Source organism: Salmo salar, chromosome ssa01, assembly GCF_905237065.1.
Source record: "Salmo salar chromosome ssa01, Ssal_v3.1, whole genome shotgun sequence".
Classification (NCBI taxonomy): Eukaryota; Metazoa; Chordata; class Actinopteri; order Salmoniformes; family Salmonidae; genus Salmo; species Salmo salar.
Genome location: NC_059442.1, coordinates 134,888,482 through 134,916,062, shown reverse-complemented (window position 1 = coordinate 134,916,062; position 27,581 = coordinate 134,888,482). Strand labels below are relative to the sequence as shown.

Below are 27,581 nucleotides of genomic sequence, written 5' to 3'. Positions count from 1 at the left end.
TTCCGTTACAAAGGATTGTAAGTGTATGGAGAGGACACACCACAAAATGAAGAGCAGACATCTCAGGTCTGTGTTACCTTAAGTTACAGTGTATCTATGGCAGTGAGACAGCTGCAACAAAAAGTCAAAGAATATTTCAGGATGTTTTGATGTAAAAAAAAGAGTGAGAAAATTGCTTTTCTGATCATTATGACTGTCTAGATCAGGGTTTCCCAAACTTGGTCCTGGGGCCCCCCTGGGTGATTCAAATAATCAAAGTTTGATGAGTTATTTGAATCAGCTGTGTAGAGCTAGGGCAAAAACCAAAACGTTCACCCAGGGGTGGCCTCAGGATCGAGCTTGGGAAACCCTGGTCTAGATAAATGCATCAGAGCGAGGGAGAAGGCTGTCCTTATTGTTGTGCTGCTGCACATTTTACAGGCTCTGCACATCCATTAACGCGAGACGTGTTGTGGGATTCCGCCGTCTTTGAGATGCAAATACCGCTCAGAGCTGAAAGACCCAGAGAAACAGGTGTCCAAGGAAGTGGCTAATGTGTGTATGGGAGGGTGGGGGACTGGGGGAGTATATGGAGATCACATAACCCTCTGTCCAGTCCTCTCTGGTCTTTCTGTTCTGCCATCACTCTCCTTTGCACCAAATATCCCACCATATCAAACGAGAAACAGACAAAACAGATTAGTCCAAGAGTATTGAATTGTATTCATGTAAACATGATTGGTTTGGTAGAGATACAGCAAGTAGATACAGGGAGATGTAGTCTCATAAGCAAACAAAAAGGGTGAAAGGAGTGCTTTTACTATGTAATCATCATCACCCATGGCCATGTGGAAAGTTGATAGCTTGACTATTCTGATTCTATTCTGAGTATTACTTACAATGAGACCAACAAGGCCTAACACTTCAGCATTTAGGTTGCCACAATTTGAAATGTTTACAGATTAAGTTCCAGCAACAGAGAATCTCCCAAATGTCCCCCTGAGTGCTTCATTTCTAACCGTTTCACCATTAGTAGCCTATTCACTATTCCCAAATGTGGTCCAAGCTGGAAGAGATCCATCCACACTTAACGTGGGTGTACAAAACATGTCCCAGGATCAACGCTCATTAGCACATTTCAATAGGATTGGACCCATGCTAGTTTCCTGTTCAAATGACAATGACACCCCCTACTGTATACACAAGTATATGAAAAACTGCTGTAATCTCTCCACAGCTCACGTATAGCTTTGTAATATCATCTGGCTGCCAGTTCCTGCTCTTTTGAGAACATCATGTGAGGAGTGGAATAGAATGGGAGATGGAGGAATCCAGTGGAGGCAGAGGGCTCGTAGAGAGGACTACTGGCTACTATTCTGAACTTTGTGTGGCGAGTTTTCTAGCGGCCAGAGCTGCTAAGGCATCACCTAAGTGGGTGTTTTACAGAGTGGAAGAGAAGTCCAGTGGCTATATGACTCAGGCTGGTTCCCAGACTTGCCCTCTACAGGATCAACAGCAGACTCCATCACCATCCTCTGACCAGTTCTCTCCACTCAAGCCATGAACTGACCCTCTATCTGCAGAGGATGCAGCTGTCAAAGACTTGGCCTCTTTTGGTTGACCGGTCATGATATAGCTTGTTTGTTAGTCTTTTGCTTATGAAGAGCTTTGAGATTTCTATTATGAAAAGTGCAATAGACGTCTACTACATTATTGTGGTGTGTCAGAGTGTTGGTTAAATGTGTGGCAGAGGTTACGTGGATATAGACGTCACACAATAAATAAACACATGCAACTTTACAGAAGACAAACAAAATACATTTTATTCTTAAAGGAGTTGACCAGGGACAAAGTGCTTCATCTTAGACAAATATAAATCTATAGTATGTGAAGTTCTAAACTATGTGCAAGTGTGAAAATCAATAGCAATTGACAGAACTCACCCTTTTACCATCTTTTTTTTCCTTTTTTTTTAATCTAGTTACTTCATATAAAACGATCCCTTCAGAAAATAACTTCTGCAGTTCTAATCTAAAGGCAAATATTTGACTAACACACCTGTGTGTAATATTGACGATTACATATATGCAATTATGCACAGATCTAATAAACGAGTATACACAAATAGCGTATACTTAAGCTCATTATATAGACAACGCTGAATCAACATGGCTGAGTATGACATGAGCGTCATCGTTTGGCATTCTCCCACTACATAACTACACACGCTCTGTTCCCTGGAGCTCTGCACAGAATCATACACACTAAGGAATGATTTAGACAGCATGGCTCTTACAACACATAAACATGGTAAACCATCAAATCGTTGGTCTAGTGACAGGAATTGTCCAGCAAATGTTAATTTACTTCATTAGAAACTATAAAAGATGATACGGATGATTGGTTTCCCCTTGAGCCTGTTGTTCAGGTCCTTCATTGGTCAGGGCTGAACAATGGCCCCACAGAGCCCTCTAGTGTTCATCAACATCAACTACAACCAGAGAGAAAGGATGCACCAATGAGTGAATGAGAACAGCATTTATCTTTATACAATATGTTGGCAACCTACGCTATCCAAACCATATTCTATTGTGATTACAATTTAACTATTAACATTTCCTGTTAATCTAACAATGCAGGATTGGTGTATGTTGGCAATGTAGTGTCTCATACTACAGTACATATTAAGTGACAGACATTAAGTGACAGAAACAGGCATAGTGCTCAAGCATCCAGTAATGACCCCGGATCAGCTGGGACAGGGCCAGGACTCCTGGCTAAACAGACTTCATAGTTATGGCACCTGATCTTGAATCAGCCTAAAATACTTAATTAAATAAGAAAAAGATTGAGATAAACTGACGTGATTGATTTCAGTCGGCAGACTGTACAATCTACCCTAAGCCAAAGTGCCTGTATACCCGTATGGTCCACTGAACGAAGTGCTGCACTCTCCCAACTGATGATTAAATTGTCATTCCCCATACATGTGTGAAAAACAACAGTCTGCTTGGTCTACACTTGTAGTAGCACCCAGGGCAATATGGAAGATACACTAAGGCCAGAGGCTTCCATTCTTATGGAGTGTTTTGCTATAGATGCATTTGGCTATAATGGAAAGAGTCAGTCAAAAGGGTGGGAATGGGAAGGGGCAGGGTCAGAGGTTAAGGGTATACTGGGGATCTGGAGTCAGTGAGCAGTAAACAGGCTTTGTAATCCCCGGCTGGTCCAAGCCCTTTCCATCTGCTACAGGTAGGTGTCATGTTCTGTGCTAATCAGGCTCTGATTGGAGCCCTGCAGGGGTGTGTCTTTGAGGGGTGGGGAGGGCTTGGTAGAGGTGTCGCTGGGTTCAGGGTTGGCTGCCACCGGGGTAACGTTCTTCTTCCCATTCTTCTGCTCTTTGGTCTTTTTCCTCGGCTTGTCCTCCTGCTGGCCCTCCCCATTCTTATTGGTTGCCAGGGATGACTCAACTATGATGGTGGGGTTCTGTCTCAGGTCTTGGCGATTGGGTGGTTCAGCGGCCATGATAGCCTTGGCGCCATGCATTCTGGGAGGGGACTTGCAGTGCAACTCACCCCGGGTCTCCTTCCAGCGCCGCAGCTGGGCCAGGTGCTCCTTCTCAATGTCCCGCTCTGACAACGGCAGCTCTATAACCTTGGACAGAGCATAAGAGGCAGTGGTTAACCTAGCGGTCTTAAACTCTTGTCAGCTTGACAAGGTAGCAGAAATCATGACTGTAATATCATAGTTTTATTAAAGTGCCACTAGGTGGCAGCAGGGTCTTTTCAGTTTACACCATAGCCCTTAGCATTTAACCTGTTAGGGCTAGGGGGCAGTATTTGCACGGCTGGATAAAAAAATGTACCCGATTTAATCTGGTTACTAATCCTACCCAGTAACTAGAATATGCATATACTTATTATATATGGATAGAAAACACCCTAAAGTTTCTAAAACTGTTTGAATGGTGTCTGTGAGTATAACAGAACTCATTTGGCAGGCAAAACCCTGAGACATTTTCTGACAGGAAGTGGATACCTGATGTGTTGTATTACCTTTAAACCTATGCCATTGAAAAACACAGGGGCTGAGGAATATTTTGGCACTTCCTATTGCTTCCACTAGATGTCACCAGCCTTTACAAAGTGTTTTGAGTCTTCTGGAGGGAGATCTGACCGAACAAGAGCCATGGAACGATGATGGCCCATTAGACACCTGGCGCGCGAGTTCATGTTGGGTACCCTCGTTCCAATACGTTATAAAAGAGAATGCATTCGTCCACCTTGAATATTATTCATGTTCTGGTTAAAAAAGGCCCTAATGATTTATGCTATACAACGTTTGACATGTTTGAACGAACGTAAATATATTTTTTCCCCTCGTTCATGAAGTGAAGTCCGGCGGGCTTAGATCATGTGCTAACAAGACGGAGATTTTTGGACATAAATGATGAGCTTTTTTTGAACAAAACTACATTCGTTATGGACCTGTGATACCTGGAAGTGACATCTGATGAAGAGAATCAAAGGTAATGGATTATTTACATAGTATTTTCGATTTTAGATCTCCCCAACATGGCGGCTAGTCTGTATCGCAACGCGTATTTTTCTGGGCGCAGTGCTCAGATTATTGCAAAGTGTGATTTCCCAGTAAGGTTATTTTTAAATCTGGCAAGTTGATTGCGTTCAAGAGATGTAAATCTATAATTCCTTAAATGACAATATAATATTTTACCAATGTTTTCTAATTTTAATTATTTCATTTGTGGTGCTGACTTGAATGCCGGTTATTGGAGGGAAACGATTTCCTGAACATCAACGCCACAGTAAAACGCTGTTTTTGGATATAAATATGAACTTGATAGAACTAAAAATGCATGCATTGTCTAACACAATGTCCTAGGAGTGTCATCTGTTGGAGATTGTAAAAGGTTAGTGCATAATTTTAGCTGATTTTATGGTTTTGGTGACGCCTGTCTTTGAATTGGCACAACATTACACACAACTCTTGTAAATGTACTGTCCTAACATACTCTAAATTTATGCTTTCGCCGTAAAACCTTTTTGAAATCGTAAAACGTGGTTAGATTAAGGAGATGTTTATCTTTCAAAGGGTGTAAAATAGTTGTATGTTTGAAAAATTTGAATTTTGACGTTTATTTGGATTCAAATTTGCCGCTCTTGAAATGCACCTGCTGTTGATGGAGTGCACCACGGGTGGGTCGCTTGCGTCCCACCTAGCCCATAGAGGTTAACACAGCCCTGAGATTCATCACATTCATGTCAGCAATTGTCAAAGTGGCTAAAAACCATGACACTGAGCATTTTCCAGTATGGATGTTTCTAGAAGTCTGGCTGTGAATGGTGGTTGCGCATCACTACCTCCCGCACTAGGAATCCTTCCAGCATGTAGCGTGTGTCTATGGTCTTGAGCAGCTCCATGGTCTCGTACTGTCCCTGACACGTCTTCAGCTTGTCCTGGGAGCCCAGCATGCACTTCAACAGCACCAGGCCCACCCGGAAGATGATCTTCACCCCTGGACGACCGGACAACACCAGACAAACAGATGAAGTCGCACTGTGTCCTGAGAGTCTTGACATATTTGTGTGTGTTTTTTTTGTATGTTTGAATGTGTCTGTAATATAGGTGATTATGAGTATGCTGGGGTGTGTGTCCATGTCAGTGGAATGTAAATGTGTGTTTACTGTGTGGAATCAGCAAATTACATACATTGTACGTGTTTCATATAGCCACATGCATTAAACATATTGCACTCCACAAAGATCCTGTTAAATTACATTCTGCATCTCACCCTCACAAAGGAACATGTCCCAGACACGTAGCACAGAGGCCCAGGGCAGGGTTCTGGAGAAGGCACACATAAACCACTCCGTCATGTACAGGATGGGGTCCAGCTTGTGCTTCTTCAGGTGGCGGTGGGCCAGAGGAGACACCCGCTTCAGCAGAGCAAACAGGATCTCCCCATCCAGCTGGATCGCCTCCTTCAGGAGCACACAGGAACCACCATCAGAATGGAGGGGTTGAGAGGCAGAGAGGGGTGAGGGGGAGAGAGAACAGACTCCTTCCTCTTTTTTAAATGTAATAGTTTCATTAACCGGCCCACATTGCCTGGTCACCCGCTCACTCAGGGCCATTTGTCATTAGCTGGTCACAGACATCAGGCTACAGGACACGTAATGACAGCAGCACATGTCAGCTAAAGAGCTTGCCCAGTCATATGATACCTGCATTCAACATGTGTCACCTAACATTGTACAGCTTTTCTTTTCCAAGACACGGTGGTTCCAGACAATGATAAACATGCTGAATTAATGTTTAACTGTATTTTAGTGACAGGTAAGCTCATCCGAGTTACTCTCTAGCTCTGCCCTTGGGAAAACCCAACGAACTGCCCGCGGTAAGCCTGATCTTTAAACCCCAATATAAAACCTCTCCCTGTCCCAACCAACAAACAGCGGATTCTCTTCAACATGGGACCTGGGTTCCTTGTATTCTTTGTGTTCGAGTATCAGTGTGGTACGCCTGTGGTCAGTCTTACCAGCCCTACACTGTAGTATCCAGGAAGGTACTTCTCACAAATCTGCACCAGACCCCAGAATGCATCCTGTTAAATAAAAGCGCAAACATGAATTCAGCACGGCTGTGGTGTATGCCACATTCCTCTAGTGTGAGTAACAAGAGTATTCAACATTTTTTGCATATACAGGGATGGTATGCGTGGACTGACCTCAGCAGGCATGTGCATTAGCAGCACAGCAGCGATGGGAGCTTGAGCTTGGCAGTAACCCTCCTCAGGCCGGTGCAGTGTGTAGGCTTTGAGGACACGGTACAGGTCCTGCTGCCTACACACGCACATGATTTTGGGTTACAAAAAACAAACATGTACTGAGAAACAGCCATGGGTCCATGTCAAGTGAGCTACTCACCCATGGCCTCCTCTCGCCACAAACATCTCATGGAAGGGGAACTGTCTGTGGAGGTCCTTCTCGATCACATCCACCCACTTAGGGTCTCCTGCCTGCCTGTCCAGCTCCTTTAAAAACCAGTTAGCTGAATTCACATGCTTCATGTGTAAAAGTACAAGACTGTGTGTATGAATTTGTGTGTAGCGATGGTGGTTAGTGACCGACCTCGAACTTGCCCTTGTGTTGCTCCCTCTTCACCTTTCCTCCTGACAGGTAGAGCCACGCCCGGCCTCGCAGAGAGGGGGGGATGCCCTTCTGACAGCGCAGCTTCATCTGGGGGGCAGGGAGTTAGTGCTTCTGTCACAGCCACTCAATCATGCACAGTGAGATTAAAAATCATGGCAATTCATTCAGTGGAACAGATTCAATATGAGGCAAGGGGGTAGATTGTTCAAGTATGTGTTCAATTACTTTCCTTACATACTTTCTGGTGCTTACTGCATAACAGTCACTCAATAAGAGGAGAAGGGGTGACACATGAAACCTTGCAATGTTATTAACATGCTTTCGATAAAGAAAGCGGTTATGGTCAGCATTGGGATTTCGGTATCCTATCAGCCGGTGTTGAGCAGCAGATGTTGGACTTGCTGACCTTCTTGTGTCTCTTGGCCATCCATTTGTCCCAGTTGTTGAGCATGTCCAGCCATTTGGCCTCTCTCTGTCTCAGCACTTCAGGAGGGATGTCTTCAGCTCTGTGGGAGTCAGGGGACAGACAGAGGGTTAGTCTACAGCTACACACCCGTCTCCAAAACACAATGCATACACCAGCGAAACCAGAGGCAAGTGAGGGAAGGAGGGAGGGCCAAACAGGAAGACCCATCCCACACAGGAAGCTGGTTCCTGTAGCTTCCGAAAATCATTCGCCAGAGGAGCGTACTTTCTTTTTCTTACAGAAAAAAAACTTTTGACTAGAAAAGTGGAGCCATATGATCGTAGTGTCCATTGGAACCAGAATGGAAATGGAAAAAGATAAGAGACAAGGACAATAGCTGCCATTGTTGCGCCTCTCCAGATGAAAAGAAGAGAGAGAAAGCTGACAACATAGTTCTGGAGGACTGCTGGGCTTGGGCTCCTTCCCTTGGTAGGAGGAGAGTGCGGTTCAAAGGGGCCCTAAAGAGGCTGCGTGTGTTTCAGTGTCGCTCAGAGAAAGAGCATCTTTACTGTAACCAGCTGACGGACACACCCAGTACACTGGACCGACTGTGGTCAAATTACCAAGGGGGATGCAGAGAGGAGGGGAGAACACAACACCATGACAGTATTTTTGCACTCATTAAGCATAGCCTATCCTTTTTCTCTGGAATGAATGAAACTAGGTTGTCTGTTATAGGGCTACATGAATATGAGAGACAGACAGAACCCCAGGACAGCAACATAATTAGACCCAACCAAATCATGACAAAACGATAATTACTTGACACATTGGAAATCATTTACAAAAAAAAATGAGCAAACTAGAATGCTATTTGGCCCTAAACAGAGAGTACACAGTGGCAGAATACCTGACCACTGTGACTGACCTAAAATTAAGGAAATCTTTGACTATGTACAGACTCCGTGAGCATAGCCTTGCTCTTGAGAAAGGCCGCCGAAAGCAGACCTGGCGCTCAAGAGAAGACAGGCTATGTGCACTGTCCACAACATGAGGTGGAGACTGAGCTGCACTTCCTAACCTCCTGCCAAATGTATGACCAAAGAGACATATTTTCCTCAGATTACACAGAGCCACAAAGAATTTGAAAAGTCACATTTTGATAAACTCCCATACCTATTGGGTGAAATACCACAGTGTGCAATCTCAGCAGCAAGATTTATGGCCTGTTGCCACAGGAAAAGGGCAAACAGTGAAGAATAAACACCATTTTAAATACATCCTATATTTATGTTTATTTATTTTCCATTTTGTACTTCAACTAGCTGCACATCATTACATCGTATATATAGTCATAATGACATTTGAAATGTCTTTATTCTTTTGGAACTTTTGTGCGTGTAATGTTCACTGTTCATTTATTATCCATTTCACTTGCTTTGGCAATGTAAACATATGTTTCCATGCCAATAAAGGCCCTTAAATGGAATTGATTTGAGACACACACGTTCTGTCACAGTGGTGGCAACTGTGGTAACCGTAGCAACATTAGGAGAAGGACAACATGTCCTTCCCTTCCAATGGAGCAGGACCGAACAGCCAGATAAGCCTGCTACAGAACCCACAACAAAGAGGCTTAACAATAACACATGACAGATTGGACAGGCTAAAACTAACAAGCTCTTAGCCTAAAAGGCTCTGTCTGACAAGTCTGCTTTATGTTTGCGTTTGTTTTATTTCCTTTTAGGGACAGCCCTGCAGTCATTAGTCTACATCCAACCAAATGGGCTGAACACTTAGGCCTAAATTCTCTTTCCGTCCAGCAGGCCAGATCAGATCACATGACATAGATACTAGACCTAAAACCCCAGAGCGGAAGAGTGGCCACTCATGCTGTGTACACAGCAGTGCCTCACAAGCAATTGCTTTACAAGGTGGAGAAATAGCAGCAAGCACAGGGCTAAGCACAGTGATTAGCATTAACCTTGCTGGATTAGTGAAGACTATCATATTACAGGTATCCCGGGTCGAGGTTGATCTCAGAAATGGAGACTAGGTAAACAGGGACAGGTGTAGTCCAAAGATGATCATTCTGAGCTAGGGTTGTGCGATATGTTACTCCAAATGTTGCGATATCCGATATAAAATAATTTGCGTCGTTAACGACTAAATCATTCCAGACTGTGCATTTTGTGCTCATTTACAATATTAGTCAGATTCTCATGAAATATTCTGTGTGGCAACAAAAAAACAAGGCTTAGTTAATTAATTTAGACTTCATTTTCAACATCTTGATATAGCCTAACTGATTAAACTGCATAGTTTTGATTTGTAAAGTTCAAATAGAGTATAGTCTTGCACATCACGTTAGATGTCAAACATCACAATAAAATCATATAATCAGCCCAACCCTATTCGGAGCACTCACTCTCAAATACAAAACACCATACAAACAGCACAGTGCAGGGATGTGGTATACTTCATCACATCCTGGCACTCTTGGGGGAAGGGGCGGGGCAACGGCCGATCCCTTCCTACTCCTCACAGGAAATCCATCCTCAGACAAAACAGTGGGACACTTGCCACGACCCGCAAAGCACACAAAAAACAGGAAATTATCTCGCCATTCCTACTCTTGCTCAGCAACCACTCACTGGGAGCCTAAACACTGGAGAGAAATGCACATCACAATAGGCTGTAAGCAGATGAGTTAGAAGGCGTTTGTTCAGAACAAGAGGTGACACATCAGGCCTGTATTCTGTTTTGCAAGGCAGCAGTACCCGGTCTAACATACCACATTGGTAAGCAAAATGAGAGGGAAAACAATGCCATAATACACAAAAAGGTTGTCAAGTCACCATGGCAGCAGTAAACAACTAGAAAACAACAAACTAAGAGTCTGTATGGTGATCTTGCTTTTTACAATGGAGAAAACCTTGTCATACCATGTAGACTAATCTACAAAAGATGTAATGTCTGAAACTGATTATTTAAGGTACTGCAGGACTTCCAGAATCTTATGCAGCGAAAGGGCCCACTGAGAATAATCTGTTGGATTGTCCTAAACGCCTCCATTTGTAACAGTACAGCCAACAGTGACTTGGCTGAGACAGTCTCGCAAAAAATTAAAATGGCTGACAGTCACCAGAAGAGGCCAATGAATTAAAACAAAGCACCCAAGTCTACTATAGTCTATAAACAACTACCCTATCCTAAGTGTTGATGGGCAATTTCAAGGTAACAGAATCACTTAAAATGTATGCCAAACAAAACAATTTATTTCAAAGTTTAACCACACAACTGTACTCAAAAGGACATATTTTAACAATTTACACTGAAATTGTACAAAAACACATTCACTGGAAGAACTGTGCAGATACAAAGTTTGGTAACAAAATGTCTGTATAATCTCACCTTCAACGCTAAATATCTGCTCCAAATTAAGATTCAACGAGGTCCGCATAAAGAATGGGGTGTCAGCTATGACATGACACCTTGAGTTTGAAAAAAAAAGTAAAGTGGATTTACACGCAGTAACAGAATTACAGTAACATAATTACATCATGGTCCCTGATCTGTACTACAAAGAAATGCATAATTATGGATTTGAATGTCATTCTCTTCATGGTGATGTATCCTAAATAGGTACACAAATGTAGAAATATGCAATATCCTGCTTTGCATATATGGGTATTACTCTACACACTGTACTTTCCAAACTTGTGAAACAGACATCTGATTGGTTCAGATTCATTCCAGACCAAAACTCTATCTATAGACGTTCAAATCAAGGCCGGCCTGGACCGGCCCAAGTTTTTTGGTCTGCGGACATCGAAATCAAGGCTAGGGCGGACTGATCAAATTTCAACTACTTTTCAACGTCCATGGACACCAGTGTCGGTTCGGTACAGATGCTGGTTACAGTTAATGGAAGAGAGGAGGCTCATGGGTAGGTGTCAGTAAGAGCCGGGAGAGGTAACATTAAGCAGCGAGACGCAAAGAGGGAGCGAGGGAGGGGTTGTCCAGACTGTTTTAACACTCTCGCTTAGACCACTAGACTGACAGAAAGAGAAAAGAAAACACTTATGAGCTGAACATAACAGAATGCCAGTGGAAGGAAGGACAGTAGCAGGTGACTACTATGATATGCCATTGTAGACAATTCAATTGCAGTAATTCCTTTACTGATTTTTTTGGTAATTCGGTTACCGATTTGTTAACAGAATTACAAGTTTTAAATCAATTAATAAGTTAGGGCTTGGCGATGTCAAATACATTTTTTATTTCACCTTTATTTAACCAGGTAGGCAAGTTGAGAACAAGTTCTCATTTACAATTGCGACCTGGCCAAGATAAAGCAAAGCAGTTCGACACATACAACAACAGAGTTACACATGGAGTAAAACAAACACAGTCAAAAATACAGTCGAAAAATAAGTCTAAATACAATGTGAGCAAATGAGGTGAGATAAGGGAGGTAAGGGCAAAAAAAAGGCCATGGTGGAGAAGTAAATACAATATAGCAAGTAAAACACTGGAATGGTAGATTTGCAGTGGAAGAAAGTGCAAAGTAGAAATAGAAATAATGGGGTGCAAAGGAGCAAAATAAATAAATAAATACATTAGGGGAAAAGTAGTTGTTTGGGCTAAATTATAGATGGGCTATGTACAGGTGCAGTAATCTGTGAGCTGCTCTGAGAGGCGGTGCTTAAACCTAGTGATGAAGATAAGCGTTTCCAGTTTCAGAGATTTTTGTAGTTCGTTCCAGTCATTGGCAGCAGAGAACTGGAAGGAGAGGCAGCCAAAGGAGGAATTGGCTTTGGGGGTGACCAGAGAGATATACCTGCTGGAGCGCGTGCTACAGGTGGGTGCTGCTATGGTGACCAGCGAGCTGAGATAAGGGGGGACTTTACCTAGCAGGGTCTTGTAGATGACCTGGAGCCAGTGGGTTTGGCAACGAGTATGAAGCGAGGGCCAGCCAACGAGAGCGTACAGGTCGCAGTGGTGGGTAGTATATACGTTTTTACGTTTTAGTCATTTAGCAGACGCTCTTATCCAGAGCGACTTACAGTAGTGAATGCATACATTTCATTTTCATTTCATAATTATTATTTTTTCTCTGTACTGGTCCCCCGTGGGAATCAAACCCACAACCCTGGCATTGCAAACACCATGCTCTACCAACTGAGCCACACAAAGAACCATGTCTTTGACGACAGTGCTTCTTTATAATAAATTGACCCATAGCCATCTGTGTTTTCTAGAGAACAAACTGAAGGAGGCGTTTGTATATATTTCATAATGAACTCCTATCAGTTCAGTGACCTATCACAATTGGATAAGACACAAAACATGTGATTGGTAAATGAGTTGCAAAAACATGACCAAAAAAGGCGATCTTGAAGCATATAAACACATTTTATTTAAATTATCTTTGATATAAAAGCCTCCTTCATTTTCTATCTGTAAATGAAACTGATGAAGGTCCACACACACGCAACGCACACGCAAACGCACACGCAAACGCACACACACAGTTTGCACAGGGCAGTGAGGGCACATATCTAGCTAGCTGTGTTTTGTAGTTGTTGAATGGGTTAGGGTTAGTTGTTGAATGGGTTAGGGTTAGTTGTTGAATGGGTTAGGGTTAGTTGTTGAATGGGTTAGGGTTAGTTGTTGAATGGGTTAGGGTTAGTTGTTGAATGGGTTAGGGTTAGTTGTTGAATGGGTTAGGGTTAGTTGTTGAATGGGTTAGGGTTAGTTGTTGAATGGAATATATGAATATATGGGGCTTTGGTGACAAAACGGATGGCACTGTGATAGACTGCATCCAATTTATTGAGTAGGGTATTGGAGGCTATTTTGTAAATGACATCGCCGAAGTTGAGGATCAGTAGGATGGTCAGGAATGTTTGGCAGCATGAGTGAAGGATGCTTTGTTGCGAAATAGGAAGCCAATTCTAGATTTAACTTTGGATTGGAGATGCTTGATGTGAGTCTGGAAGGAGAGTTTACAGTCTAACCAGGCACCTAGGTATTCGTAGTTGTCCACGTATTCTAAGTCAGAGCCGTCCAGTGTAGTGATGCTGGGCGGGCGGGCAGGTGCAGGCAGCGATCGGTTGAAGAGCATGCATTTAGTTTTACTTGTATTTAAGAGCAGTTGGAGGCCACTGAAGGAGAGTTGTATTTCATTGAAGCTTGTCTGGAGGGTTGTTAACACAGTGTCCAAAGAAGGGCCAGAAGTATACAGAATGGTGTCGTCTGCGTAGAGGTGGATTAGAGACTCACCAGCAGCAAGAGCGACATCAATGATGTATACAGAGAAGAGAGTCGGCCCAAGAATTGAACTCTGTGGCACCCCCATAGAGATTGCCAGAGGTCCAGACAACAGGCCCTCCGATTTGACACACTGAACTCTATCAGAGAAGTAGTTGGTGAACCAGGCGAGGCAATCATTTGAGAAACCAAGGCTATTGAGTCGCCGATGAGGATGTGGTGATTGACAGAGTCGAAAGCCTTGGCCAGGTCAATGAATACGGCTGCACAGTATTGTTTCTTATCGATGGCGGTTAAGATATCGTTTAGGACCTTGAGTGTGGCTGAGGTGCACCCATGACCAGCTCTGAAACCAGATCGCATAGCGGGAGAAGGTGCGGTGGGATTCGAAATGGTCGGTAATCTGTTTGCTGACTTAGCTTTCAAAGACCTTAGGAAGGCAGGGTAGGATAGATATAGGTCTGTAGCAGTTTGTGTCAAGAGTGTCCCCCCCTTTGAAGAGGGGGATGACCGCAGCCGCTTTCCCATCTTTGGGAATCTCAGACGACACAAAAGAGAGGTTGAACAGGCTAGTAACACGGGTTGCAACAATTTCAGCAGATAATTTTAGAAAGAAAGGGTCCAGATTGTCTAGCCCGGCTGATTTGTAGGGGTCCAGATTTTGCAGCTCTTTCAGACCATCAGTTGACTGGATTTGGGAGAAGGAGAAATGGGGAAGGCTTGGGCGAGTTGCTGTGGGGGGTGCAGTGCTGTTGACCGGGGTAGGGGTAACCAGGTGGAAAGCATAGCCAGCCGTAGAAAAATGCTTATTGAAATTCTCAGTTATAGTGGATTTATCGGTGGTGACAGTTTCCTATCCTCAGTGCAGTGGGCAGCTGGAAGGAGGTGCTCTTGTTCTCCATGGACTTTACAATTTGATTAATTCAAAATGTTTTTGCGCAATATTCCAAATGCCTGTATAGCAAGAATCAAGGTTTTATTCTTTTTTATGAGCTCTTAAGTCCGCTTGTTCTCATGCTGTACATTTTACATTTACATTTTAGTCATTTAGCAAACGCTCTTATCCAGAGCAACTTACAGTGGTGAATGCATACATTTCATACATTTTTTCCCCGTACTGGTCCCCCGTGGGAATCAAACCCACAACCCTGGCGTTGCAAACACCATGCTCTACCAATTGAGCCACACGGCTCGTCTCGTCTTCTTCGCTCCTGTGTGCACCTTCCGATTTATACCAGAGATCTCGTGGAGTTGCAATGATCATGAGAACGGTGAGGAATCAGCCCAGAACTACACGGGAGGATCTTGTCAATGATCTCAAGGCAGCTAGGACCATAGTCACCAAGAAAACAATTGGTAACACACTACGCCGTGAAGGACTGAAATCCTGCAGTGCCCGCAAGGTCCCCCTGCTCAAGAAAGCACATATACATGCCCGTCTGAAGTTTGCCAATGAACATCTAAATGAGAGTCGTCCCAAAGGCAGGCGACAAGCTTAGGTCCAAAATAAGCCCATAGAAACACACGCCTCATTTTGGAGAAACAAATTTGCGAGAGTGAAACCACTCGCTTCGCCTCTTCCGCTATGGTCTACACACACACCAAGCCCCTCCCCCTGCCTCTCACGCCAACAAAGTTGAGCGATCACATCTTCCTCTCTGACAAGAGGTTTCAACTCAGTATTTGCATTCGAGGTTTGGTCCAACAGAGTCGGTCATATGGACACCAAAACATATTTACATTTACATTTTAGCAGACACTCTTATCCAGAGCGACTTACAGTAGTGAGTGCATACATTTCATATATTTTTTCCGTACTGGTCCCCCGTTGGAATCGAACCCACAACCCTGGCGTTGCAAACACCATGCCCTACCAACTGAGCCACACGGGATATTGACTGTAATAGAGAAGTTAAGTTTTCTAACGATACCCTTTTATTGTCTCAACTACTCAAGTTGCGAGCAGAGCAGACACCTAAAACAAGTATCAATGAACATTGATTCTAGAAAATACTCAGTTTGTCGAGCACAGCATTGGGGTACCACATAACGCTAGCAGTATTTTATCCAAAGACTGTTATACTAGCAGTTTAGTCTGTTTTATAAACGTGCAGTAAGTATAAAACAATTATATAAAGGAATTTCTCATTGAGAAATAATGTAGGCCACTTGATTTCAACATCTGAACAAAGTGCAGAGGTCAACATGCTTTTCAAACTGTTGGGAGACAGAAGGGTGTGTTCATAACAATTTAACTGTTCAACGTTGTTAGCTAGCAAATAGAGCCAAGTTGGCTAAACTTGAAATATAAAAGAATAGCTGGCTAATCACATGGCCTTGAGAGATTATTGATGAGACCCATGTTAATTTTCCATAGCCTAATGCAGGGATAATCAACTAGATTCAGCTGCGGGCCGATTATTTATTGAGCGGATGGTTGGAACATAATTACAAATAATTTGTAGACTGCAATTTGACACAAACATAATTTTAAACCTTGCTTACATTTGTATATGATCACCACTCTCTATTATCCGTGGGAATACTTGGGAACAGATTTGCAAAAGTTGATTTTGGAATTTTTACAGGTCTTATGTCCAACAATGAAAATTCTAGACTAAACAAAAATTATAAATGCTGCATGTAAAGTGTTGTTCCCATGTTTCACGAGCTAAAATAAAAGATCTGATATTTTCCATACGCACAAAAATCTCTCAAATTTTGTGCACAAATTTGTCTACATCCCTGTTAGTGAGCATTTTGCCTTTGCCAAAATAATCCATCCACCTAAAAGGTGTGGCATATCAAGAAGATGATTAAACAGCATGATCATTACACAGGTGCACCTTGTGCTAGGGACAATAAAAGGCCACAGTAAAATGTGCAGTTTTGTCACAACACAATGTTACAGATGTCTCAAGTTTTGAGGGAGGGTGGAAATGGCATGCTGTCAGCAGGAACGTCCACTAGAGCGGTTGCCAAAGAATTTGATGTTAATTTCTCTACCATTAGGCGCCTCAAACATTGTTTTAGAGAATTTGGCAGTACATCCAACCGGTCTCACAACCGCAGAGCATGTGGAGATCCTGGCGTGGTACACATCCGGCTTCATTTGCGGGATCGTCTGAGACCAGCTGATGAAACAGCTGATGAAACAGAGGATAATTTCTGTCTGTAATAAAGCCCTTTTGTGGGAAAAAATAAATAAAATCATTCTGATTGGATGGCCTGGCTCCCAAGTGTTTGGGCCTATGCCCTACCAGGCCCACCCATGGCTGTGCCCTGCCCAGTCATGTGAAATTCATAGATTAGGGCATAATGAATTTATTTGAACTGTAAGTCAGTAAAACCATTGAAATTACTTGTTACATTTATATTTTAGTTCAGTATAAAAAAATTAAGTAAAACCACGTGGGCCAAATTCAACCCTCAGACCACCAGTTGGGGGACCCTGGCCTAATGCCTGCTACAAGAAGTTAGTCATTATTATTGAATGTGCATTATGAATAGAACTAGTTAAATTTGTAACAAAAAAAAGGGGCATTGTCATTGACTTGAAAGACCAATCAGTGTTTATTGCAACAAAAAATGCAGGTTAAACTATTTTCATAAAATAAATTATTAGTGGGTCCCATGGTTGTGGAAGGCTTCGATTAAGCCTAGGTATAACTTCCCAAGCCCTGAATTCATTAGATTACTGCTGATTGTTTGAAATGCAGTGTATTTGACCTTCAATTTTACAACAATTATTTAGAGAAGATATTTGAAAAAATGATATAGTACCCATCAAAAGTTGGGACACCTACTCATTCAAGTGTTTTTATTTTTACTATTTTCAACATTGTAGAATAATAGTTAAGACATCAAAACTATGAAATAACACTTAAGGAATCATGTAGTAACCAAAAAAAGTGTTCAACAAATCAAAATATATTTGAGGTTCCTCAAAGGTGCCACCCTTAGCATTGATGACAGCTTTTCACACTCTTGGCATTCTTTCAACCAGCTTCATGAGGTAGTCACCTGGAATAAATGTCAATTAACAGGTGTGCCATCTTAAAAGTTAATTTGTGGAATTTCTTTCCTTCTTAATGCATTTGAGCCAATCAAATCAAACTTTGTCACATGCGTTGAATACAACAAGTGTAGACCTTACCGTGAAATGCTTACTTACAAGCCCTTAACCAACAGTGCTGTTCAAGAAGAGTTGTGCTATATTTTTCATTGTGCTCCTAAATTTACTTGTGTGCGTCTACATTTTTCAACATAGGAGAACATGTCACCATAGAACCCTGAATTTATGTTAGTCAAGGAGGTTTCCTCTTCCTGCGACAACATTTAAGCAAACACATGCCCTGGTCACCTCAACTGCATTGTGTTTTGTAAACTAGACGCATTTATGAAATTGCTTCTTCTAAAGAGAAATTATATAATGGATGACAGTCAAAATGACATTTTGGCCAAAAAGTCAAAGTCCGCTCGATCCTTCATTGAATCAGATGACTCATTCATCACAAAACCCTCTGATATGGCGAAATACTTTAATGACTTTCATTGGCAAGATTAGCAAACTTAGGCATCACGTGCCAATAAACTCTGAACCTTCAAATCCATGCATTACTGATCAGATTATGAAAGACAAGCATTGTCGTTTAACTCTAACGTGAATGTGGAAGAGGTGAAAAAAATTGTCCATCAATAATGACAAACCACCTGGTAATGACAACTTGGATGGAAAATTATTGAGGACGGTAGTGGACTATATTGCTACTCCTATTTGCCATCTCTTCAATCAAAGCCTACAGGAAAGTATGTGCCCTCTGGCCTGGAGGGAGTCAAAAGTCATACTGTTAACCAAAAATAGCAAAGCAGCACCCTTCACTGGTTCAAACAGCCGACCAAATCAGCCTGCTACCGACCCTTAGTAAACTTTTTTGGGAAAATGTTTTTTTCACCAGATGCAATGCTTTTTCACAGTAAACAAATGAACAACTGACTTTCAGCACGCTTATAGGGATCGTCAATCAATATGTACGGCATGAACACAAATGACTAATGATTGGCGGAAAGAAATTGATAAGAAGATTGTGGGAGCTGTTTTGTTACACTTTAGTACAGCTATTGACATTATCGATCATAGGCTAAAAAATGTATGACTTTACGTCATCTACCACACCATGGATCGAACGTTACCCATCTAACAGAACACAGAGGGTGTTCTTTAATTAAAGCCTCTCTAAAGTAAACCAGGAAGAGTTAGGCATACCTCATGGTAGCTGTCTTGGCCCCGTAGGTTTGTGTATTTTTACTAATGATCTACCACTAGCATTGAGTAAAGCCTGTGAGTTTATGTATGGGCATTTCCATGTAAAAGGACCCATGAGCACCAACATGTAAAGTTCATAGGAGCATGTCAAATTGGGTGTCAAATGAAAGCTAAAAGTCTATATTTGAGAAATGAAGGCATACATTTCCTACCACTTTTCATCCCAAACATGTTGAATAAGCAACATATGGAAAAGGGGTATTTGAAAACAAACTAGAAAAGGTATTAAGGTATTAGAAATACATCAAAACACAATAATGCTGAAGTAAAGATCCCCGCCAACTAACATCAACACATATTTAGTTTTGGAGAAAATGTTCTGTCTGAACTAAGTTTAAGAAACATTGCCAAAACCCACATATATTTAAGATACACTACATGACCAAAAGTAGGTGGACACCTGCTTGTCGAACATCTCATTCCAAAATCATGGGCATTAATATGGAATTGGTCCCCCCTTTGCTGCTATAACAGCCTCCACTCTTCTGGGAAGGTTTTCCAAAAGATGTTGGAATATTGCTGCAGGGACTTGCTGCCATTCAGCCACAAGAGCATTAGTGAGGTCGGGTATTCTGTTTATTCATGGTTACAGGGATACTATGAGCGGGATATCAAAAAGGTCCATGTAAACAGCTTACCCCGAATAAGACCTTAGGCGGGATTTGAGCAACTATCCAGAATACTGTGCGCATGTAAATGTGGTCAATCTTTCCTGGCTCAACGTAGAGGAGAGATTGACCGCAACACTAGGTCTTTGAGAGGGGTATTAGTGTTGAAAGCTCCAAACCCTCTTTCCAAACAGCTAACACAGATCAAAACACCTATACATACCTGACAAGACATGCCACCAGGGGTCTCTTCACAGTCCCCAAGTCCAGAACAGACTGTGGTAAACGCACAGTACTACATAGAGCCATGACTACCTGGAACTCTTCCATGTCAAGTAATTCAAGCGAGCAGTAAAATCACATTTAAGAAACTGATAAAACAACACCTCATGGCACAACGCAGACTGAGGTGACACACACAAACCCTGATGTATTGGTATTCTGGATTTTATATAGTAAATGTTTAATATTAGAGTAATATTGTATGATGCATTGTTTTATTTATGATCTAAGTGGTTGTGTTTTGTGGTGATGTAACTGTTTTAACCCTGTTTGGACCGCAGGAAGAGTAGCTGCGGAGAGGGTGGAAAGATAGAATGAGGGTTGATACACCCGGGGACCGTGGCAGAACTGCAGGTCCTTTTTCTATCAGTTACTCTGAGTGATGCAGAGGCTTACATGACAGAGGCTTTCTCATCCATCTTGTCTGACCAGACACTCTGTACACAGCTTCCTCAAGGAGGTTCACAGAGCAGCAAACTATAAACTTGCTAAGGGTGGGGTAGGGGGTCATTCTGGACAACGCAGGTGTTACCAAAGGCTAGTAAGGGACTCTAGACAGAATATGGCAGGTCATTTTTTGACAAATTACATCTGAGTAACACAGAACATGAGAGGAATAACTGTTTCTGTTGACCTCCAAGTCCTCCTGTGGGGCTGAGTTGGTAGAGGATGGCGCTTGCAACGCCAGGGTTTTGGGTTCGATTTCCACGGTGGAAGAGTATGAAAAAGTACCAAAATATATGTACTCACTACTGTAAGTAGCTCTGGATAAGAGCGTCTGCCATTTTCTGTGTCTTTGGTGGAGAGCATCCACTGGAGTTATACCGCAAATAACAGGCTACTGATTCAAATGTGAAGTGAATATTGGAGAATTACAAACAATAAAAAGTGGTGTGTTTAGTCAGATGAAAAGGGTGCCTAATCTGGAAGGAAGATGCCTTTGACAATTTTGTCAGCCACAGATCTTGGCTACTTCATTGCTGGTGGAAAGTTATAAACAGACGGGTCATACTTACGATTGTTCTGAATATTGTTGTGCACCCCCAATAAATCCATATTTATCCGTCGGTCTCTCGCTGGTATAGCCATTTAGTTCTGAGTCCGAGCCGAAAGAGTTGCCTTCATCTGGCAGTGCCAGGCTTTCTCTGGTGCCCCGCAAACTTTTGATGGACTCTGCTGACTGAAGTCCATTACCTGGCTCAATTCTAATTCTTGCCATTTAAACCACCCTCTCTCTAGCTTAACTTCTTCTTCTAATACCATTAGTCAAGTAAACCTCCAGTTATTTAATTCTAAGTCAAACATTTCAGTGAAAACCTTAGCTACTGTCTGAAGTGAAGTTTATGGCCGTCAACTATCGTAACTATCGTAACCCTAGTCAGCTATCGTAACCCGCATAGCATCGTCGAGGTAAATTAGAGCGACATAGCTAGCTAACTAGTCTAAATCAAAAACCACTCGACTAGCTACAGTTAGCTAACCAACCAATTAACGTTAACGAAAACTAAAATGGAAAGTTAGAATCAATGAACTGGATAGACAGCTAAAGAAGCTAGCTGGCTAGGTTAGCATTAACGGTAGCTAACCGCTAGCAGTGAGAAACATGCCACTATTTGTCAACAACACCATCACAAATCAGAGCAACACAAAAAGCAGTCTAATTGTACCGTTACTAGCAAGCAAGATGGTGTTGTTGAACGACTGGTCAGCCAGATAAAACCATTGAAATCCAGTATGAATCAACCTCTCATCAATAACTCGCTCTGACAGGCCTAGAGCAGATTAATTAGACCGAGACACTGCTTGCTAGCGTCAGCTGACAGTCAGTTTAGCAAAGACCATGTTCGAGGTCGTTTATTTATAAACTGGGTTGTTCGAGCCCTGAATGCTGATTGGCTGACAGCCGTGGTATATCAGACCGTGTACTATAATAAAAAATAAAACAAATACGTTGGTAACCAGTTTATAGTAGCAATAAGGCACCTTGGGGCTTTGTGATAAGAAGAGCCCTTAGCCTTGGTATACTGGCCACATACCACACCCAGGCGTTATTGCTTATATATATATACTGAACAAAAATATAAACGCAACATGTATAGTGTTGGTCCCATGTTTCATGATATGAAATAAAAGATCCCAGAAATGTTCCATATGCATAAAAAGCTTATTTCTCTCAAAATGGTGTGCACAAATTTGTTTACATCCCTTATAGTGAGCATTTCTCCCTTGCCAAGATAATTCATCCACCTGACAGGTGTGGCATATCAAGAAGCTGATTAAACAGCATGATCATTACACAGGTGCACCTTGTGCTGAGGACAATAGAAGGCCACTCTAAAATGTGCAGTTTTGTCACACAAGTCTCAAGTTTTGAAGGAGCGTGCAATTGGAATGCTGAATGCAGGACTGTCCATCAGAGCTGTTGTCAGAGAATTTCATGTTAATTTCTCTACCATAAGCCGCCAACCAACGTTGTTTTAGAGTATTTGGCAGTATGTCCAACTGGCCTCAACGGCAGACCACGTGTATGGCGCCGTGTGGGCAAGCAATTTGCTGACGTCAACGTTGTGAACAGAGTGCCCCCATGGTGGAGGTGAGGTTATGGCAGGCATAAGTTATGGACAACGAACACAACTGCATTTTATTGATGGCAATTTGAATGCACAAAGATACCGTGATGAGATCCTGAGGTGAATTGTCGTGCCATTCATCCGCCACCATCACCTCATGTTTCAGCATGATAATGCATGACCCCGTGTTGCAAGGATCTGTACACAACTCCTGGAAGCTGAAAATGTCCCAGTTCTTCCATGGCCTGCATACTCACCAGACATGTCACACATTGAGCATGTTTGGAATGCTCTAAATTGACGTGTACGACAGCATGTTCCAGTTGCTGCCAATATCCAGAAACTTCACACAGCCACTGAAGAGGAGAGACAACATTCCACAGGCCACAATCAACAGCCTGATCAACTCTATGCAAATGAGTGTTGCGCTGCATGAGGAAAATGGTGATCACACCAGATACTGACTGGTTTTCTGATCCACACCCCTAACTTTTTTTTAAAGGTATATGTGACGAACAGATGCATATCAGTATTCCAAGGCATGTGAAATCCATAGATTAGGGCCAGAGGAATTTATTTTAATTTACTGATTATAAATCTAACTCAAATTGTTGCCTGTTGCGTTTATATTTTTTTCAATATATACATATATATGTATATGACAAAGATTGGATAAGTTTAGTTCTTGGAAACCATATCAATATGGTATAGACATATTTTGCAAGTGTTCATATTTTTATTTTATTTTATTTAACCTTTATTTAACTAGGCAAGTCAGTTAAGAACAAATTCTTATTTACAATGACAGCCATATAATATGAATGTGGTTCCAGACAAGCCAAACACTTGTCCAGGGCTCGTGAGATCATCTGCGCAGCGCAACTACAACAAAGATGACCTGGAACGCGCCCATAAATCTCGGATGTTTGGTTTTAATGTCTATGGCTGTTGTCAGCAAATAGTGTTAGTTGATATTTGTCGCCACCTATCGATGCATTTAGCTAACATGTCCTAAATTACTGCTCCATGAGATGAAAGTGAATGTCTCTTTTTCAGTGGCTACAATGAATTTTGAGTGCACTGAGGTATTGATTCCACAGAAATGGAATGATAACACTTTAACGCAATGGATGATTCTCAAAATGGTGGTTTGGCCTCAAACCTTCCAAAATGACTGGTGCAGGTGGTAGGGGATACTGTCAAACTGTCAACAGACTTTGTTTGCTGTTAACCCTCTTGATGTTGTCCTACCATGAGGGCCACAAATGGCTCAGAGAACGTGTGGGTTTGGGGAGGACCGTATTTAACCTCTTCTGTGCAAGTGCAAATAGCTGACCTTATTCATATCAAGCCCCTCCGGCACAAATATGGGAGACACCTTTAAGGTTAATGTTTGAACAATTGTCTTGGATAATGCCTGATAGGAATAGAGGAATATAATGAAAATGCATTTTATTCATAAATAAAACTACTTATAAATAGCCAAATAATAATAGCTAATAATAAATTACTTATAGTGCTCAGGGCTGTTTGACTGGAAACACCACTAATCAACCTGGACACTGTCCCAGTTATGATTACACACAACTCACTTATGAGTTGCCTCTAATTTGAGATGTCAGTCTATATTTGGTAGTATAAGTGGGCCTATATGTGGAGGACAGAAAACCCCTGATCGGTTACCAGTGTGTGGCACCCTGGCACTGGCACAAATACAATAGGTCGGCTAGCACATGTCTGTCTCGTGGTTTCCGTGCAGTCCTTTCACACTCTGCTTCCACTGGGTCTGTGAAGAGCTCAGATCACAACACACATCACATTTAGCATTGTTCATCATGTGGGTGGATATGGAAATTGGTTTGGCATTTGTATTCAATACATAGCCTGCAGATAGGGGGCTGTTTGGGTGGTGACACAGAGGCATGTGAGTTTGTTCAAGGTCACAAAGGCTCATATGCCATATTGTCTGAAACGTGTGGGAAAAGAGAGAAGATAGAGCGATGAACTGAGAAAGATATTAAAGACTGAATGAGATACAATGACAAGGTGGAAATAGGATTATAAAAAGGGATGTGCAAGACAATGATTGAGAGAGGGGTAGACAGAAAGAGAGGACTCTAGAGCAGGTATTCCCAAACGGGGATACGCGCAATGCCGTCGTGGGTACGCCAAATAAAAATATTATGAACTTTTTCTATTTTTTTCCTTCACATTTTCAAACAGTACATTTATATTTTCCAACGGGGCTATACATTTGGGTGAGTTTTTTTTATCGCCTGAGTAGCCTCGTTTCACTGCCAAAAATCAAATTAAACCATCTAGTGTTCAGCGAAATAACAATACAATGTCAAATACAGGTAGCTTAGTCAAATAATTAACATCCAATCACATTAACCATTGCTCTCTCGCGGGAAACCTTCACTCCTGCGCAGACATTTAGAAACGAAACATGACAATTTGAAAAATAAGCCACAGGAGTTTTTGAGCGAGAATAAAGACGTCTTTCGAGTAGTAAGACATGTATAAAAGCAACAGATACCATTAATAAGAAGGGCTAGAAGTGTCTTATATGGTGAGCTAACAAGTGGCTAGGACAGGCAAGCACCTTACTAGTGTGGAGGACTTAATGCTTCCTGCTGCCATGGATATCGCTGGGGGGAAAAGGCCAAAAACTATACAGACAATTTCTTCATCAAACAACATTGTTTCACGACGCATCAGTGACATGGCAGGAGATGTTTTGAAACAATTACTGCTTCCCATACAAGCCAGTGAATTATATGCGTTACAGCTGGATGAGTCAACAGACGTGGCGGGCCTGGCACAGCTCCTGGTAAATGTCCTTTATGTTTATAGGAGGTAAATTAAGGAAGACAACCTCTTCTGCAAACCACTGGAAACCAGGACAACAGGAGAGGATATTTTTAAAGTACTGGACAGCTTTGTGACATCAAATGGACTTTGGTGGTCAAAATGTGTTGGTATCTGTACTAATGGCACAAAAGCCATGACAGGGAGGATATAGTGGAGTGGTAATGCGTATGCAAGCAGTTGCACCCGATGCCACTTGGGTACACTGCAGCATCCACCGAGAGGCTCTTGCTGCCAAGGGAATACCTGACAGCTTGAAAGACGTTTTGGACACTACAGTGAAACTGGTTAACTTTGTTAAAACAAGGCCCTTGAACTCTTGTGTATTTTCTGCATTATGCAATGATATGGGCAGCAACCATGTAACGCTTTTACAACATACAGAAGTGCGCTGGTTATCAAGGGGCAAAGTATTGACACGTTTTTTTCAATTGAGAGACAAGCTTAGTTTTCTTTACTGACCATCATTTACACTTGTCGGACCGCTTGCATGATGACGAGTTTCTCACACGACTGACCTATATATGGGTGATGTTTTATCTCGCCTGAATCATCTGAATCTAGGATTACAGGGACTCTCCGCAACTCTATTCAACGTGCAGGACAAAATTGAGGCTATGATTAAGAAGTTGGAGCTCTTTTCTGTCTGCATTAACAAGGACAACACACAGGTCTTTCCATCATTGTATGATTTTTTGTGTGCAAATGAACTCAAGCTTACAGACAATGTCAAATATGATACAGCGAAGCACCTGAGTGAGCTGGGTGCACAATTACGCAGGTACTTTCCTGAAACGGATGACACAAACAACTGGATTCGTTATCCCTTTCATGCCCTGCCTCCAGTCCACTTACCGATATCTGAACAAGAGAGCCTCATCGAAATTGCAACAAGCGGTTCTGTGAAAATGTAATTTAATCAGAAGCCACTACCTGATTTCTGGATAGGGCTGCACTCAGAGTTGCTTACCTTGGCAAATCGCGTTGGTTAAGACACTGATGCCCTTTGCAACCACGTACCTATGTGAGAGTGGAATCTCGGCCCTCACTAGCATGAAAACTAAATTCAAGCACAGACTGTGTGTAGCAGTTTAGCTTCCGGCCCTCTCCTCGCCCCTACCTGGGCTCGAACCCGGGACCCTCTGCACACATCGACAACAGCCACCCTCAAAGCATCGTTAACCATCGCTCCACAAAGGCCGCAGCCCCCCAACTACTTAAAGGTCTCAGAGCGAGTGACGTCACCAATTGAAACGCTATTAGCGCGCACCCCGCTAACTAGCTAGCCATTTCACATCGGTTACATGTGTGTGGAAAATGACTTAAGACTGAGACTCTCTCCAATACAACCCAACATTGCAGAGTTATGTGCATCCTTTCAAGCACACCCTTCTCATTAACCTGTGGTGAGTTAGCTACAATTTTTGATGAACAAATAAGGTTTTATATGTAAGATGGAAAAATAAAACCAAATTATTGATTATTATTATTTGTGCCCTGGTCCTATAAGAGCTCTTTGTCACTTCCCACGAGCCGGGTTGTGACAAAAACTCACACTCATTATGTTTAATAAATGTATTGCATAGTGTGTGTGTGGCAGGCTACAATGATGGCAAAAAACAACATTTTAGAGTACGCTGACCCTGGTGCTAGAGGGGGTACGCAGCTGGAGGTTGGATGTTTGAAGGCGTACGGAACTATAAAAAGTTTGGGAACCGCTGCTCTAGAGAATGATTTAGTGTTATACATTCATCCACGGGGCAGATTTCAGTCCCCTCCCTTCGGCATCCTTCCATCTCCTTTTCCCTCTCATTCTCACCCTCATGTTCAGTCACATGCTGCTGCAGGAGCGCACAAATAAAAAAATCACAAGCTTGGCCTCACACACACTCAGACACAATGCCAATGCTCATTAATGTATTTGCACAAAGTTCGCTGTATGTGGGAAATACACAGGAATTGTATTGTCTTTTGTCACAACAGGGTCCAATCTGTTACGTTCAGAACTCTAGAAATCTGGTGGATTTGCAAAGATGGGGAAAGCTTCCTAAGACCTGAGGGGAAATGAGGTCAGCCTTATTTGCAGTAATT

The 27,581-nt window shown here is 42.3% G+C and overlaps 1 protein-coding gene across 2 annotated transcripts; it reads right to left on the bottom strand.

Moving 5' to 3' along the window:
• Positions 1-1,779: 1,779 nt before the first annotated feature.
• On the bottom strand, positions 1,780-21,892 carry LOC106564777 (TBC1 domain family member 10A). Of its 2 annotated transcripts, XM_014131151.2 has the most exons (10): positions 21,066-21,891; positions 7,558-7,657; positions 7,131-7,238; positions 6,927-7,033; positions 6,728-6,842; positions 6,539-6,604; positions 5,792-5,981; positions 5,361-5,515; positions 3,555-3,633; positions 1,780-2,470 (listed from the first exon to the last, which is right to left on the bottom strand). In XM_014131151.2, exons 1-10 carry the CDS (start codon positions 21,266-21,268, stop codon positions 2,451-2,453), a joined length of 1,143 nt encoding a protein of 380 aa, XP_013986626.2. In that variant the 5' UTR covers positions 21,269-21,891; the 3' UTR covers positions 1,780-2,450. The 2 variants fall into 2 exon arrangements, with proteins under 2 accessions (XP_013986626.2, XP_013986618.2); XM_014131143.2 differs by having other exon boundaries at positions 1,780-3,633; positions 21,066-21,892.
• Between the last annotated feature and the right edge of the window lie 5,689 nt (positions 21,893-27,581).